This window comes from Bos grunniens, chromosome 19 (genome assembly GCF_055505025.1).
Source record: "Bos grunniens cultivar Pamir isolate PY7600 chromosome 19, Bosgru_T2T1.0, whole genome shotgun sequence".
Classification (NCBI taxonomy): domain Eukaryota; kingdom Metazoa; phylum Chordata; class Mammalia; order Artiodactyla; family Bovidae; genus Bos; species Bos grunniens.
The window spans coordinates 22824433-22842504 of NC_141183.1; the positions used below are offsets into that span (position 1 = coordinate 22824433).

An 18072-nucleotide genomic window follows, 5' to 3' on the forward strand; every position below is an offset into this window, starting at 1 on the left:
ATACATGCATCACTGCAGCACTATTTACAATAGCCAGGACATGGAAGCAACCTAATGTCTATCAACAGAGGGATGGATTAAGAAGATGTACATATATACACTGGAGTATTACTCAGTAGTAAGAAAAGAGCAAAATAATGCCATTTGCAGCAATATGGATGGACCTAAAGATTATCATACGGAGAAGGCGATGGCACCCACTCCAGTGCTCTTGCCTGGAAAATCCCATGGACGGAGGAGCCTGGTGGGCTGCAGTCCATGAGGTCGCTAAGAGTCGGACACGACTGAGTGACTTCACTTTCACTTTTCACTTTCATGCATTGGAGAAGGAAATGGCAATCCACTCCAGTGTTCTTTCCTGGAGAATCCCAGGGACGGGGGAGCCTGGTGGGCTGCCGTCTATAGGTTCACACAGAGTCGGACACGACTGAAGCGACTTATCAGCAGCAGAAGCAAAGATTATCATAGTAAGTGAAGTAAGTCCAAAGAGAAAGACAAATACCATATGATATCACTTATATATGGAGTCTTTAAAAAAAAGAGAGAGAGAGAGCGCAAATGAACTTATTTGCAAAACATAAGTAGAGTCATGGATGTAGGAAACAAACTTAAAGTTATCAAAGTAGTGGGGAACTGGAATTACTTTTACTGGCACAATACACAGCAAGATTTCCAAAGACCCTGAAGCGCTTTGTCCATATATATTCCTCTTTGCTTTGCTGTGATGACTCCAACTATGAACTGGAGGAGAGTGTATGGACAGAAAATTTAGAGACCCGCTGAAAGGTATGACACAGTAGGATGAGCAGGCAAGGGTGAGCCCACTGTTTCATGCTCAGTAGTCAGGGTCCACACTGTAATTGTGTGATGACACTGAACCTCTTATAGAGTAGCTTCCCAAGGTCTGAAACAGTGGCCACAAGACAGACGAGCACATCCTTTGCCTGGGCTGCAGCTTTTAGGAATAGCATTTTGTATAGTGCACAAGACTCCATTCTGACAGAGTAGACAGGTTTTTCATAATTGTGGAAAATCACAGTGTTAATGTTAAAAGTGAATGGGAGGAATTCTCTGCTTTCAATACATGATCTATGTAACCATGGAAGTTCAGTTCAGTCGCTCAGTCATGTCCAACTCTTTGTGACCCCATAGACTGCAGCATGCCAGACTTCCCTGTCCATCACCAACTCCCGGAGCTTACTCAAACACATGTCCATCAAGTCGATGATGCCATCCAACTATCTCATCCTCTGTCGTCCCCTTCTCCTCCTGCCTTCAATCTTTGCAAGCATCAGGGTATTTTCCAAGGAGTCAGTTCTTTGCATCGGGTGGCCAAAGTATTGAAACTTCAGCTTCAGCATCAATTCCTCCAGTGAATATTCATGATTGATTTCCTTTAGGATTCAGTGGTATGATCTCCTTGAAGTCCAAGTGACTCTCAAGAGTCTTCTCCAACACCACAGTTCAAAAGCATCAATTCTTCGGTGCTCAGCTTTCTTTATCTTTATGGTCCAACTCTCACATCCATGCATGACTACTGGAAAAGCCATAGCTTTGACTAGATGGACCTTTGTTGGCAAAATAATATCTCTGCTTTTTAATACGCTGTCTAGATTGGTCATAGTTTTTCTTCCAAGGAGCAAGCATCTTTTAATTTCTTGGCTGTAGTCACCAACTGCAGTGACTTTGGCGCCCAAGAAAATAAAGTCTGCCACTGTTTCCATTGTTTACCCTTCTATTTGCCATGATCTTAGCTTTTTGAATGTTTAGTTTTAAGCCAACTTTTTCACTCTCCTCTTTCACTTTTAAGAGGCTCTTTAGTTCTTCGCTTTCTGCCATAAGGGTGGTGTCATCTGCATATCTGAGATTATTGATATTTCTCCCAGCAATCTTGAGTCCAGCTTGTGCTTCATCCAGCCCAGCATTTCACTTGATATACTCTGCATATAAGTTAAATAAGCAGAGTGACAATATACCTCCTTGACGTACTCCTTTCCCAATTTGGAACCAGTCTGTTGTTTCATGGCTGGTTCTAACTGTTGCTTCTTGACTTGCACATACAGATTTCTCAGGAGGCAGGTAAGGTGGTCTGGCATTCCCATCTCTTTCAGAATTTTCCACAGTTTGTTGTGATCCACACAGTCAAAGGCTTTAGCATAGTCAATAAAGCAAAAATAGATGGTTTTCTGGAACCCTCTTGCCTTCTCTATGATCCAATGAATGTTGGCAATTTGATCTCTGGTTCCTCTGCCTTTTCTAAATCCAGCTTGAACATCTGGAAGTTCTGGGTTCACATAGTGCGAGACCTGGCTTGGAGAATTTTGAGCATTACTTTGGTAGCATGTGAGATGAGTGGAATTATGTGGTAGTTTGAGCATTCTTTGGCATCACCTTTCTTTGGGATTGGAATGAAAACTGACCTTTTCCAGTGCCGTGGCCACTGCTAACTGTTCCAAATTTGCTGAGATGTTGAGTGCAGCACTTTCACAGCATCATCTTTCAAGATTTGAAATAGCTCAACTGGAATTTCATCACTTCTGCTAGCTTTGTTCATAGTAATGCTTCCTAAGCTCCACTTGACTTCACATTCCAGGATGTCTGGCTCTAGGTGAGTGATCACACCATCGTGGTTATCTGCGTCATGAAGATCTTTTTTTGTATAGTTCTGTGTATTCTTGCCACCTCTTCTTACTATCTTCTGCTTCTGTTTCTGTCCTTTATTGTGCCCATCTTTGCATGAAATATTCCCTTCGTATCTCTAATTTTCTTGAAGACATCTCTAGTCTTTCCCATTCTATTGTTTTCCTATATTTCTTTGTATTGATCACTGAGGAAGGCTTTCTTATCTCTCCTTACTATTCTTTGGAACTCTGCATTCAGATGGATATATCTTTCCTTTTCTCCTTTGTCTTTAGCCTCTCTTCTTTTCTCAGCTATTTGTAAGGCCTCCTCAGACAACCATTTTACCTTTTTGCATTTCTTTTTCTTGGGGATGGTCTTGATCACCACCTCTTGTACAATGTCATGAACCTCCGTCCACAGTTCTTCAGGCACTCTATCAGATCGAATTCCTTTAATCTATTTGTCACTTCCACTGTATAATCATAAGGGATTTGATTTAGGTCATACCTGAATGGTTTAGGGGTTTTCCTTACTTCAATTTACGCCTGAATTTTGCACTGAGTTCATGGTCTGAGCCATAGTCAGCTTCCTGTCTTGTTTTTGCTGACTGTATAGAGCTTCTCCATCTTTGACTGCAAAGAATATAATCAATCTGATTTCAGTATTGACCATCTGGTGATGTCCTTGTGTAGAGTCATCTCTTGTGTTGTTGGAAGAGGATGTTTGCTATGACCAGTGTGTTTTCTTGACGTAACTCTGTTAGCCTTTGCCCTGCTTCATTCTGTACTCCAAGGCCAAACTTGCCTGTTACTCCAAGTATCTCTCAGCTTTCTACTTTTGCATTCCACAACATGTGAAAGTGAAAATCGCTCAGTCATGTCCAACTTTTTGCTACCTCATGGACTATACAGTCCATGGACTTCTCTAGGCCAGAATACTGGAGTGGGTAGCCTTTTCCTTCTCCAGGGGATCTTCCCAACCCATGGTTCAAATCCAGGTCTCCTGCATTGCAGGCAGATTCTTTACTCGCTAAGCCACAAGGGAAACCCAAGTATACTGGAGTAGGTAGCCTATCCCTTCTCCAGCAGGTCTTCCCGACTCAGGAATAGAATCATGGTCTCCTGCATTGCAGGTGGATTCTTTACCAACTGAACTATCAGAGAAGCCCATTCCAGAATATACATTGCAGTTACTGGGGAGAGATTTGCAATGCACCATGGGGAAATGGCAACCTACTCCAGTATTCCTGCCTGGGAAACCCCATGGACAGAGGAGCCTGGAGGGCTACAGTTCATGGGGTTTCAAAGAATCAGACACAACTGAGAGACTAAGCACTAGCTTGATGGGGAAACTATCAATCCCGCCTTCAAGAATCTCCATGGAAACCACAATTGTATCTTCTCTTGCTGAATGGAACAGACAAGTCTGAATTGGATGGAGAAATAATTGCATTACCACCTGTATGGTTAGAGAATTCCAGGGCACATATTCAAATTATGTGCTTTGTAATGGTCTTTCTAAACAAAAAACATGAAGCAATGAACATGAAAAGGCTAAAAATGGGAACATAAACACATACCTTTAATAAATTCCAAAGCAAAAATTTGGAGAGCTACATGGTGGAGAAGAGCTCTGGCAGATGCCACATTAACTAAGAAATCAGTGTAGGAACCCTTCTACACTGTTGGTGGGATGTAAGTTGGTGCAGCCACTATGGAGAACAGTATGGAGATTAACTCAGAAAACTAAAAATAGAGCTACTATATGATCCAGCAATCCCACTCCTGGACATATATCTAGACAAAACTCTAATTCAAAAAGATACATGCACCCCTATATTCATAGCAGCAGTATTCACAATAACCAAGACATGGAAAAAAAAAACTAAATGTCCATTGACAGATGAATGGATACAGAAGATGTGGTACATACATACAATGGAATACTACTCAGCCATAAAAAGAACAAAATAATGCATTTGCAGCAACGTGGATGCAACTAAAGATTATCAGTAAGTCAGTGAAGTAAGTCAATATCATATTGACTTACTACTACTCTTTCCGGATGGGACGGACAAGTATGAATTGGATAGAGAAATAATTGCATTACCACCTGTATGGTTACAGAATTCCGGGGCACATATTCAAATTATGTGCTTTGTAATGGTCTTTGCTAAACAAAAAACATGAAGCAATGAACATGAAAAGGCATGTAAGTCAATATCATCTTCAAGAGTAGATATTGAAGTAAGACAAATATCATATGATATCACTTATATGTGGAATCTGAAAACAACCTATCCACAAAATAGAAACAGAAATAGACTCACGGACATAGAGAACAGACTTATGATTGCCAGGGGGGAAGGGGCTGGAGGAGAGACAGAGGAGGAGACTGGGGTCAGCAAATGTAAGCTATTATATATAGATTAGATAAACAACAAGGTCCTACTGTGTAGCACGGGCAGCTACATTCAATATCCTGGGATAAATGGAAAAGAATATAAAAAAATGCATATGGATGTATAACTGAATCACTTTGCTGTACAGCAGAAATTAACACAACATTATAAAAAAGAACTATACTTCAATTTTTTTAAAAAATTTCAGTCCACGTTACATGATTAAACCATTTTGAGTTGGGTAAATGACTCCATACAAACTGGAAGGTAAAGATAGAACTATAGAAACGATGAAGCAATCAAACTCACGGTATTTATGATTTTGTGTTAAATTTAGGAACATTCAGAATGTGTTTGTGTTACATATTTTTTTAAAGATTTATTTATTCATTCATTCATTTTTAGGCTGCACCACATGCGGCATGTGGGATCTTAGTTCTCCAACCTGGGATCAAAACGTGCCCCTCCCACACTGGAAGCACAGAGTCCCAACCACTGAACCACCAGGGAAGTCCCTGTGTTACATATTTTTAATGTTCCTAATGTTTAAAAGAATTTAAGTAAAGAAATCTGATAGATTAGCCCTGTAATTTCAATTTAAATATGTAACATTTTATTTATTTTTTAATTTAAATTTATTTAATTGAAGGCTAATTACTTTATAATATTGTATTGGTTTTGCCATACATCAACATGAATCTACCACGGATGTACACGTGCTCCCCATCCTGAACCCCCGTCCATCCTCCCTCCCCGTACCATCCCTCTGGGTCATCCCAGTGCACCAGCCCCAAGCATCCTGTATCCTGCATCGAACCTGGACTGGCGATTCGTTTCTTATATGATATTATACATGTTTCAATGCCATTCTCCCAAATAATCCCACCCTCTCCTTCTCCCACAGAGTCCTAAAGACTGTTCTATACATCTGTGTCTCTTTTGCTGTCTCGCATATTTTTAGATGATGTTTTTTTTTTTTTTTTCAGCTAAGATTTTATTGTGGGATAACATTGTTTTTGTGTTGTGTTAGTCGCTCAGTAGTGTCCAACTCTTTGCAACCCCACAGACTGTAACCTGCCAGGCTCATCTGTCCATGGAATTCTCCAAGCAAGAATAATGTAATGGGTATCCATATCCTTCTCCAAGGGATCTTCCCAACCCAGGATCAAACTTGAGTCTCCTGCATTGCAGGCAGATTATTTACCATCTGAGCCACCAGGGAAGTCTTGGGACAACATTAAATCCATCAAATCCGGTGTTGTGCTGGGTTTGGATTTTGTTGTTACTCTCATTAGCCTCAGCAAACTATAGACATCAAAATCCTCCAGCACTACATACTCTTTACTATGGGAACCTACTGAGTTTTCTTCGATGAGTGTTGCACTTTCAACTTATAGATCATATGTTCTCTTTCTACACCTGCCCTATTTCTAGCAGTAGGTTTTCTGGCCAAATATAGGGGGGAACAAGCACTCTCTATTGTCCTGTTCAATCTTGCTGCTGCTGCTAAGTCACTTCAGTCGTGTCCAACTCTGTGCGACCCCATAGATGGCAGCCCACCAGGCTCTCCCATCCCTGGGATTCTCCAGGCAAGAACACTGGAGTGGGTTGCCATTTCCTTCTCCTAGATGATGTTTTGATTTCAACTTTGGGGGAGGTATGCCGCACAACTTGTAGGATCTTAATTTCCCCAGCAGGGACTGAACCTGCACCCTTGGCGATGGAAGTGCAGAGTCCTAACCGCTGGACTGCCAGGGGATTCTCAGAGTTCAACAGATTGGATTACATTTGTAAACACTACCATAAAATTGAAAAGAACTTGAATCTGGACATTTGTACATTTGGTTTGTTTACATAAGTTATTTTAATGCATCAGAAGATAATTATCTGTTAAGAGTTTTCAGTCCCATCGGACATTGGAAGTGTTCGGAAATTCAATTAAACAGGTTTGCAATTAGTGTCCATTATGCAAATTTAACTTAAAAATTATAATTGAATATGAAACAGCAAGTGAAAATGATTCTTATTTTTATACTCAAATTATATTACCTGTATAACTAAAATAGCAAAGTGTATAAGTTGAAGACTTCAAAAGGAAAAAGAGAATTTTTTGTTTTAATTGAATAAATTCAAACCCAAGGATATTGATTTTGTGCACAAAAGCGTCCTTCAGACATCAAACTCAGATTAGTAGGAACAAGCCAATTTGCTCTATTTCATAAAGAATGGGAAAGAGGCAGTTGTTAAGGGGGAAAGGATGACCAGAGTGGATTGTGGAGGGACAAGAGGGTGAAGGGAGAGGAAGAGGAAAGAGAGTTGCCAAAAGAGTTGGAGAGAGAGGTGTAAAAACGACTTTTAATAAGTCTTAATTGCTCTCATCACTCCTGCAAACTAACACAAACTAACATTACTTTTTTCTTTTTAAATGAACTTTATTGAGGTATAATTTACATACATAAAATGCACTCACTATAAGTATACATGAAGAAGGCAATGGCACCCCACTCCAGTACTCTTGCCTGGAAAATCCCATGGACAGAGGAGCCTGGTGGGCTGCAGTCCATGGGGTCGCTAAGAGTCAGGCACGCCTGACTTCACTTTCACTTTCACTTTTCACTTTCATGCACTGGAGAAGGAAATGGCAACCCACTCCAGTATTCTTGCCTGGAGAATCCCAGGGACAGAGGAGCCTAGTGGGCTGCTGTATGGGGTCGCATAGAGTCAGACACGACTGAAGCGACTTAGCAGCAGGAGCATAAGTATACATATCGATGACTTTTGACAAATGTGTACTCCTGCATATCCACCATCACTATCAAGATATAAAACTTTTCCATCACTCCCCAAAATTCTTTAGTGTCACTTCAACCCTGACCCCCAACATGGATCTGATTCTACCATTATAGGTTAATTTTACCTATTCCAGAACTTCATATATATATATGTGTGTGTGTGTGTGTGTGTGTGCGCGTATGTGTGTATATATATATGCTTTTAACTTCATATACATATATTAATATACATGTATGTATGCTTTTGTGTCCGACCTTTCATTTAACATCATGTTTTTGAATTTAACCATATTTAGGTATCAAGTAGTCATTCTTTTTTTAAATTGCTGAATATTATTCCATTGTAGGACTTCTCTGGTGACTCAAATGGTAAGGAATCTGCCTGCAATGCAGGAGACCCAGGTTCTATCCCTGGATCTGGACAATCCCCTGGAGAAGGGAATGGCAACCCACTCCAGTATTCTTGCCTGGGGAATTCCATGGACAGAGGAGCCTGGTGGGCTATATAGTCCATGGGGTCGCAAAAAGTCGGCAACAACTGAGCGCCTAACACACACGCGCACACACACGCATTCCATTGTATGGATCTGTCTGTCCATTCACCTGTTGACAGACATTTGGGTTGTACCAGTTTGCACCCATTGTAAATAAAACTGTTATGAACGTGAGAATACAAATCTTGTTTATAAGCATATTTTTTCATGTCTCTTGGGTAGCTACCTAGAAGTGGGCATTTGTTTAATAAATCTTTGCCTTTCTAAGAACCTGCCGAACTTTTCAAAGCAGTTGTATCATTTTACCCTCCCCCTTATATTGTTCCTCGGTAATTTCTGGAATCAGATTTGTTTGAGTAAGACAGTATCTTCAATGGCCTCAAGGTGGCCCCAGTACATGCCGGTGAATGCAAAAGATGTTTTAACTGGAGGAAAAGAAGCCAAATCCATAAGTGACTTTGTCTTCTGCATTTAGTCTTTCTGTAATTTTCCAGGGCCTGGTGGGCAGCACTCCTTTGAACCCAGGAGTATCTCTTTCAGGGAGGGAGTTACTTTGGTCTGCCCATCAACTGAGCTGGAGTCAACCTGATCCCACTTCTGCCCCCGGGGTGATGGAGAGAAGGTCACAGGTCCACCAGCAGCGATTCTAGCAGCTTACGGATCTTGGCAGTTATAAATACCAGCTATTCAGAGCTCCGGGGCGGGAAAGGGGACTTGGAAAGACGCTTCTTGATAACAAACCTGTCCCCTTCCCCACCTCAGTCCCAAAGTAGTTTCTCCCTTCGGTCTTTCACTCTAGGCTTTCGAGGAAAGGAAGAGGAACTCCCAAGCCTCTTTGTCTCTCAGATGAGGCTGCCTGCAGGGCCCAACCACACTCAGGCCCAGTTATCGTCCTTACTGAACAAAGCTGCCCCACGTACAACCTAGAAAAGCGCGGCATGGGCAAAGAGACCAGCTGGGGCCTCCGGTTGGTAAGAGTGATTCTTCTGCCCAAGGACGCGAACAAGGGCCTGGCACAGGCACGTGAATGAAGGTGCACTGGTTTGGTAGGACCTGAGGTAACAAGGTGACAAGGTAGACTGAGGCGGCCTCCTCCTTCCTCAGGGAGCAGCTGGTGGGGGCAGACCTGGGGCAAACCTTATCTGCCCGACTCTCCATCTCAGGGCGGAAGGTGAATACCAGAAGTGGACTTCTGACAGTGAGGGCTACATTCTCGCTTCTTCCACGCAACGCCACTCAGAATAAAGATTCCATTTCCCAGGCTTCCTTGTGGAGGGAAGGCCAATGATATGCGAGCAGGTGGGTCACGTGGCAGCCTCTCGGGACTTTTTAGATGTTCTTGCGCCTGTTTCAGCCACTTCATCGCTTTCTCCCTCCGCTGCCTGGAATATGATTGATACATTCTGTGAATCCTGCAGGAGGGGGCTACACCCCAGGAGGGGTTTGGAAGGAGCCGACTGCTCCCTACTTAGGACTTTTGGGCGCAGAGCTGCTCTGCCAGTGCTGAATAGCCCCCACCGTCCTTTTATGTGAGAAACAAGGTTCCCTCTGGTTTGAGCCACTGTTCAGTATCTTTGCTCTTAGAGCCAAATCTCATCTTAAATAATTATAGAGCTAAGGGAAGAAGTAAGGCTGGACAGGGAAGCAGGTCCCAGCTGGTGATAAATCACAGAGCCTGAGGGGTCTATGGTGAACCAAAGGCTGAGGACAGAGGGGAGGAGGCAGAGAGCTGGGGCGACCAGTGACCAGAAGATCATCTGGTCTGGAGGCTTTTCAGACCAGCCTGGGGACCAGCTCAGAAACGGCACAGCTCTGTGGGGAAGGGGCTGCAGCGGATTTGAAGGGAGTAATCAAGGAGAAGCGGCCATGCCCCCTGCCTCTCACCCACTCTTCCTTCCTGCTCTGTTTGAGCTGGGGCAGATTTTCTCCATTAACCGATTTTGGAGTTTTCTTTTCTACCCAAGACTGGACATTCTGATTGCCGATCTCAGACTGGATATTCACTTAAGTGATCACAAGCCCTGGAGGAGATCAGAGGGAACAACGGAGCCGTGGGACCCAGCAGCGTCATCCTCTTGAGGCAGAGAAGATCTGCACCCTCTAAAACGCTTCCACCCCAATTCACTCATTCAGCCACCGCACAGATCTACTAAAGTGCCAGGAACTGTCTAGGCATTGAGGGCAGGACAGTATATAAAGCACCAAAAATTTCTGCCCTCCTGGAGCTTCCGTGCTAATAAAGGAGACAGATGCCACACAGAATAAATAAGAAAAATATAAAGTATGTTATGAAGTGGTCAGTGCAAAGGAAATAAAGCTCAGAAAGGAGATAGGAAGTCAGGGGTTAAATTCCAGTTAGGGCAGCTAGGAAAGGCCTTACTAAAAGGCAGCATTTATGTAAAGATTTTTTTAATGTTAGAGGGACACAGTGGAGAGAAAATATAGTTGTGGGTTGCTGATGTCATGGGTATTAATTTACCAACATGAGTGTGCCTGCCTATGTGTGTTCGTGTGTGATGGACATCATGTGTGATGGACATGGGAAGTTGTTCCACAGTCCAGCGGACCAGGGTGAGGTGTCTGGGATGGAGACCAAGTGTGAACCAGTCTGAGCCCAGCCCCAGACCGCAAGTTGGGCCAAGAATGGGGCCAAGTGCTGCCAGCTCTGGGCAGCATCAGTGACACCTCCTGCCAGGCTGGCACTATCTGAGAAGGAGGATGGGCCCCAGAGATTGCTAAGTCTCCTGTGTCTGGCCCTGCAGTATCAGGGCTGGGCACAGTGCAGGGGAACCACAGCTCCACAGCTCCCCGGCTCCCCCCTTGCCCACCCACCACCTCTGCCATTTTCCACTCTCCACAGGCAGATGCATCTGCTCTGATGAGGATTTTTCCAGGCTGGGCTGGTGGGCTAACCCGGCAGTGGCCATGAGGTCAGGGCAGGGACTATTCCAGGGGCGATGAGGTGTGTCCTTGGGCCCCCATGGCTGGGGGCAGGATTCATGGGTCAGGGAGCAGCTTTGCCAGGAGCAGATGGAGGTAGGGAATGGGGAGGTGGCCAGTGCTCCCAGCCCACATCCTGTTTTTGGAAAGGGCCCCAGCATATGCTTTCCTTTGGACTTGATCCAGGCTGATGTCTCCCCACCCAGGCCCAGTCCCTAGGGAACCCCAGCACTCCGGAGCATTAACCTAGGGTTTTTCCAGGCAGGGCTGGGCCGGAGCCAGTGTGGGTGAAGGACACGTTTCCCACCCCTTCTTGAAATCGGACCAGGGGTCCCCATCAGCACATGGAAAACCAGACAGGCCCCCATGGCCGGAGAGGAGAGAAAGTGTCACCAAAGAGGTGAGTCCTGGCATGGCTGCCACCAGCCCCACACAAAGCCCTAGGGACTGTGAGGCCCTGGGAAATCCAGGCAGGCTGAAACTGGAACAAATCTACCATGAGCTTCAGAACGTGGGCTCCAAACCAGTGAGGCTGGGTGTGAGGCCAGGACCCTCTCTTTCTTACTGCATGACTGTGCCTTAGACCCTCTGAGTCTCAGCTTCCCATCCTTGTCAGGAGGATGAAATAAGTTAATTCTTATGATGAGTGGGGCCTGGGGCCCGACCCAGAGCAACTGCACAGGCGAAGGAGGAGAATGGTGTGGGCCCAGGCTCCTGGAAAGGCAGAGAGGACAAATGAGCACTTAACCTGGGAGTGTCCCCTCCATGGCTGCTCAGGTCACCCTCGGTCATCCTAATTGCCCTTCTCTATGGGACAGCTTCTCCAGCTACCTAGAGCAGTAGAAGGTGGCTCAGTTCAAAGCCTTGTAAGGGAAAAGAAACCTTTCTTTTACTTTTCACATTATAAAATGGCATGCTCATTACAGTAAATCTGGAAGTTACAGAAAAGCAGGAAGGAAGCAAAAGCTTTTATTCAAGTCCCAAGGCCAGAACACCCTTGAAACCCTAATGTTTTTCCAAAAGAGAAATTTTTCTGGGCTTGGGCTTTTTTGGTTGGGACCTCAGCATTAAGATGCAGAGCTGGAAGGGAACTTGGGGATCAGCTGGCCCAGGCTCCTCAGCTGACAAGCCAGGAGACTCTGGCCCAGAAGAACTAAGGGACTTGTAATATCAGAGCTTGAAGAAGAGTTAGCAGGTGTCTGCTGCTGCTTAAAATACCAGTGCCACCAATACCAGCATCAAACCCCACGCCAGCCCTGAAGACCACCTTCAGGGGGGATAGTCCCTTGATCGTGGATCTAAGCCTTCCATTAGGAGAGTCTGTTGGAGATGGGCTTCCTTCAGCAGGGATGTAGCTCTGGGTAACCCGTTTCCTCATTTCCAGTGGGGGACTCAGCCCTGGGATGGGGGTGGGGGTGGGGAGATGAGGGGATGGGAAGGGAAGGCTGGCAGAGTCCAGCAAGGGGCGTGGCCCTGGCTCTGTTCCCAGGGGTGGAGCCAGTCAACAGGGTCACCCTGTCCCTTTAAGAGAAGGGGGAGCACTGGCCCCTCTCAGCCATCCTGTCTTGTCATCCATCCTGGCCAAATCCAAAAGGGAAAATGAAAGAGGGACCAGGAGGAACAGGTCCCAACCATCTCCCAAGGTTCTTCACTCGGCTTTGACATCCCAGCGCCAGCTGCAGCGTGAGTGGTTACGGGTGAGGGTCTGGGGGCCTGTGGGAGCTGTGAGGGGGGTGTTGGGGAAGCTGGAAGCAGAGGGACACCAGGGAGGAGATGGGAAGAGTGGGCCAGCATTCCCACCGCATAGATGGTAGGGGACACCTAGGACGATGGATCCTGATGGAAGTGGGGATCCTTCCCTTTGTGTCCACTCCCCAATTCTGAGAGGAGTTCACTGCAGTTAAAAAAAAAAAAAAAAGGAGGGAGGCAAGAGAAATGGTGGGCGGAGAAAGAAGAAGGTGAATCCTTCTGGGTCTGCTGGCTCCATTTCACCCAGAAGTACCAAATTGGGTCAGAGCCTTGGGTTCAGGGCACCACTCTTGCCCACAGAAAGCATCCTGGAGCACACGAGGGCACTGCTGGGTTTCTGCTTCCACACATGTAGTCAGGGGCCGGCAGGGCTCATGTCCGAGGTCCTTTCCCTCCAACCTGGACTCGGAGGAGCGCAGGATCCAACCCAGCAGTTCCATGGGTGTCTGACCAGAGCACTGGGGCGGAGCTCCTCCTCAGCGCCCAAATTGAGACTCATCTGAGTCCCCCTAAGCTAAGCCCTTTGTTCCCTCAAAGTCCCTGCTAAAGCCAGGTCTGGCTGAGCCCCTGGCTCACCTCGAAGTTAGAGGCGGTCCAGCTGATCCCACCCCGATGGGCGGGCGCGGAGGGTTGGGACCCTGATCCTTCGGCCTTTTAACTGCCCGCGCCGCGTCTATCTCCAGCGCCATGGGGGAGTGGGCGTTCCTCGGCTCGCTGCTGGACGCCGTGCAGCTGCAGTCGCCGCTCTTGGGCCGCCTGTGGCTGGTGGTCATGCTGATCTTCCGCATCCTGGTGCTGGCCACGGTGGGCGGCGCCGTGTTCGAGGACGAGCAGGAGGAGTTTGTGTGCAACACTCTGCAGCCTGGCTGTCGCCAGACCTGCTACGACCGTGCCTTCCCCGTCTCCCACTACCGCTTCTGGCTCTTCCACATCCTGCTGCTGTCGGCCCCTCCGGTGCTCTTCGTCATCTACTCGGTGCACCGGGCCAGCAAAGAGCCGGGCGGCGCGGACGGCGGGGCGCGGGCCCCGGGGCGCCCGGGGGACCTCCGCGCGCGCCGCTGCTACCTGCTGAGCGTGGCGCTGCGCCTGCTGGCTGAGCTGACCTTCCTGGCGGGCCAGGCGCTGCTCTACGGCTTCCGCGTGGCCCCGCGCTTCGTGTGCGCAGGTCCCCCGTGCCCGCACACCGTGGACTGCTTCGTGAGCCGGCCCACCGAGAAGACTGTCTTCCTGGTCTTCTACTTCGCGGTGGGGCTGCTCTCGGCGCTGCTCAGCGTGGCCGAGCTGGGCCACCTGCTCTGGAAGGGCAGCTCGCGTGCCGGCAGCTATCTCCAGGCCGCCGAGCGCGACAACCGCTGCAACCGCGCGCACGAGAAGGCGCAGCAGCTGCTCCAGCCGCTGCCGGCCCTGCCCACGCGGCGACCGGGCACCGACCCCTACGCCCCACCGGCTTATGCGCACGGGGCGCCTGCCGGTGACAGCGAGGGCGGCAGCGGCCGCAGCAAGGCGTCGCTGGCCACCATCCGTCAGGACCTGGCCATCTAGAACTGCCTGGGGCAGGAGGTGAGGCCAGAGGCCGGACCCCACCATCCCGGAGCAAGAAGTGTCTCCTCACCCCCTGTTGGCAGGGTTTCCTGCCCCAGCAGATGACACGCAGGGCGCATGGCCCTCCAGGCAGCACCCACACTTCCCAGCGGAGCTAGGGACATCGAATCAACTAAGGCCTGTCCTTGGTGCCCTGATCCAGGCAGAAAGGAAGGAGGCCAGGGAGGCTGAGAGAAGGTGGACCAGAGGAGGGCAGAGTCAGTGGAGAGTGGACGTTCTGGAGGAGCCCTGGGTGTTTTACTGGAAAGGAAAACAGCTGTGATACCAGCATCCCCCGGGCCCTCTCCTTGTTCAGACTGAGGTGTAGCCTCTGCTAAGGCTCTCTGTGTACATACACAAACACGGGTACACACATTTGGTGTGAGCATAGGTGCCCTCGCATGTGTAAAACCTGTGTAAGCACTTTGTGTGTGTGTATGCATGCATATATATCCTGTGTGAGCTCTGAATGTGCACACGTGTGCATATGCACATGTCCATCTTGCGCAGGCTTTCTGCACACACGTGTGCCTACCCCTGTGTGCATTCTGCGTCTGTGCGTGTGACGGTGTGTCCTATGTGAGTTGTGTGTGTGATCTGTGACATTCCCGGTGTGGGTGGCCAGGATCCAGGGCAAGCAGCAGCCACGGTGGCTCCTCCCATTCTCAGGAAGATCTCCCCTCCTGATCGAGCCTGCGCAGGAGAGGCGCTGGAGGGGAGGCAGTCCTTCACCCTGGGCAGGCTTCAGTCCAGGTACCATCTGCACTCTTAACTTTGTGGCCTGGGCAAGGTGGCTGGGCCCTTCTTTCATGAAGACAGAGTGGGGCTGGGGCTGGGGTCAGAGGGCAGGACTCTTTTCTAGCTTCCTCCTCCTTACCCTGCTGCTGTTACCCCAGTCCATAAACATCCTCCTGGCCCTGCATTTTCTTCCTTCACTTCTTCCCTCACTCTAACCCTCTGGAAATACAAGGAACTGTCTACAGGGCTGCCTCCTGTTCATTCCTGCCTCTCCTCTGCCCCTATCAGCTTCCTCCTTCACCACACCCATGGGGATGCTGTCCATAAGCAGCCAGCACCTGAGTGAAGGGCTTCTCTGGTGGCTCATACAGTGAAGAGTCTGCCTGGAATGCAGGATACCTGGGTTCGATCCCTGGACCAGGAAGATCCCCTGGAGAAGAAAATGGCAACCCACTCCTGGCAAATCCATGGACAGAGGAGCCTTGTGGGCTACAGTCCACGGGGTTGAAAAGAGTCGGACACTGCTGAGCAATGAACACACACACACACACCCCTACATGAAAAATCCAGGGGTCACCATCTAACCACACCTCTGGACCGTCACCAGACTCTGCTGAGCAGGCTGCCAGAGCCCCACTCTGCACGATTGTCTTCTATGCCTCTGGTCATTCCCTGTCTATCCTCCATTCCTTCATGCCTCTTCCTCAGCTTTTCTGCCTGGACTGCACATAAGCAGAGGAAAGAGTCTTTCTAAACAGGTACCCCTGCTTACTCTTTGGGGCTCCCCTGTCCTCAGGTAAGTCAAGCACCTGAGCGAGGCTTCTGAATCCCCCACGTCTGGCCCTGTTGCATCAGGTCTTCTCCAGCCCCTTCACCTCAGCTCCTCCAAAGTTTCCATGCTCCAAACCGATCTAAACTTTCTGTTCCTGCCAAACTGTACCAGATTTGCTTCTAAATGTTTCAACTTGCTGTTCCTTTGCCTGGAGCAGCCTCCCTCTCTGCCGACCCCCTTCCTCTAGTTAACGCCTCCCTGCCTTTTGGTCTCATTTGGGAAGAAAATGGATGCCTTCCTGGACAGACAGACCAACCCCACAAAACCAGAGCTAAGGCCCCAAAGCAGCACTTCTGTTGGATGCATAGTTCTCTCCTCCTTGCAGGCCCATAGTAGGTGCTTAGTAAACTCGCGCTGGGGGGCTTCCCAGATGGTGCTGATGGTAAAGAACCGGCCCGCCAATGCAGGAGACATAAGAGACATGAGATCAATCCCTGGATCGGGAAGATCCCCTGGAGGAGGGCATGGCAACCTACTTCAGTATTCTTGCCTGGAAAATCCCATGTAAAGAGGAGCCTGGCGGGCTACAGTCCATAGGGTTGCACAGAGTCGGACACGACTGACGTGACTTAGCACACACACACACAAACTTGTGTTGAAAGTGTTCTCCAGGCCCAAACACTTACCCATGCTCACAGAGTGTGCCGCCATCTCTCTGCCCAGGGTGAGTTCTGTGTCTGCCTCCCAGACCCTTCCGCACAGACTCAGACATGAATGTCCAACTGTTTCCCATGTATATTCATTCAACAAATACTTGTGAGCACATACTATATGCCAGGCACTGTTCTGCAGAAAGAGGACGCGAGCCACCTATGTCATTCCAAGTTTTCCATTAGTCACATTACAAACTGAAAGGAAACAGGTGAAATTCATTTTCGTAATATATTTTGTTTAACCCAATACATCTAAAATATAATTTCAAACACATCATCAGTGTAAAAAAAATATCACGGAGATGCTTTACATGTTTCATTTTGTGCAAAGTCTGGTGTGTGTTCAGTGCTTGAAATCCTTCTCAATTTGGACCACCCACGTATCTCAGGTTCGGCTGTCGTCTGTGACAAGTGGCTGCTGTATTAGCAGATCCACTTGCAAAACTTGCCCTCTCAAAGCTCACATTCTGGTGGAGAAGGCAGACAATGAACACAGACTGTGCTACCAACCAGGGTAAGAGTCAAGGGAGAGAGTGCAGCCCCTGGGGAGTGTCGGGGAGAAGAACTGGCAACGGTCTAGCTGGACGTCTCTCCAGGGAGAGCATTCATGTTGGAGGAAATGGCAAGAGCAAAGGTCCTGAGGAGGAATAAGCTGAAAGTGTTGGAGGCCCAAGACGAGACTGGTGTGGCAGCAGTGGAATGAGGGGGCAGTGGGGGTCACCAGTAACTGAGATGGCATCTCAGCTTCCTTAGCTCTCACTTCAGTTGCTGGGGCCCAGGCACCCCGGCCATCTCCATCCACTGTTGCCATAGCCTGTCTTCTGCCCGCCTTCCGCATCCTGTCAACCATCTGATCCTCTCGTTTCTCCACCTAAGCATTTCGTCCCCTCGTCACCTGTTTAGAAGCTGCCCAGGAGCAGCCGTCACCGATGGCCCGGTGTATGCCCTCCCTCAGCCTCTGCTCCGGCCCCTGTGATTCTAACCTGAACACTTCACTCATCAGCTTCAAACCCTTCACTGCCAGGGCCCTCAGGATCCAGTCCCACTCCTGAACTAGCCTTGTCCTGATACTGTCCCAGCCTCTACACCCTCATCTCTTTAAATTTATTTTTTTTAATGGAAGGATAATCGCTTTACAGAATGGCATTGGTTTCTGCCAAACGTCAACATGAATCAGCCATAGGTATACATGTGTCCTCTCCCTCCTGAACCTCCTTCCCACCTTCGTCCCCATCCCACCCCTCTAGGTTGTTTCAGAGCCCGGTCTGAG

The 18072-nt window shown here is 48.2% G+C and overlaps 1 protein-coding gene across 3 annotated transcripts; it reads left to right on the forward strand.

Annotated features, from left to right (window-relative positions):
* The first annotated feature begins 11513 nt into the window (after nt 1–11513).
* Nucleotides 11514–17096, forward strand: GJD3 (gap junction protein delta 3). 3 transcript variants are annotated; one of them, XM_086357792.1, is made up of 3 exons: nt 11514–11649; nt 12739–12932; nt 13682–17096. In XM_086357792.1, exon 3 carries the CDS (start codon nt 13686–13688, stop codon nt 14538–14540), a length of 855 nt encoding a protein of 284 aa, XP_086213918.1. In that variant the 5' UTR covers nt 11514–11649; nt 12739–12932; nt 13682–13685; the 3' UTR covers nt 14541–17096. The 3 variants fall into 3 exon arrangements, with proteins under 3 accessions (XP_086213918.1, XP_086213919.1, XP_086213920.1); XM_086357793.1 differs by lacking the exon at nt 11514–11649 and having other exon boundaries at nt 12545–12932; XM_086357794.1 differs by lacking the exon at nt 11514–11649 and having other exon boundaries at nt 12824–12946; nt 13682–14967.
* The last annotated feature ends 976 nt before the right edge of the window (nt 17097–18072 follow it).

What these genes read in the sequence shown, in the direction of transcription:
- GJD3 (XM_086357792.1), top strand. Translation starts at nt 13,686, where the DNA reads ATGGGGGAGTGGGCGTTCCTCGGCTCGCTGCTGGACGCCGTGCAGCTG.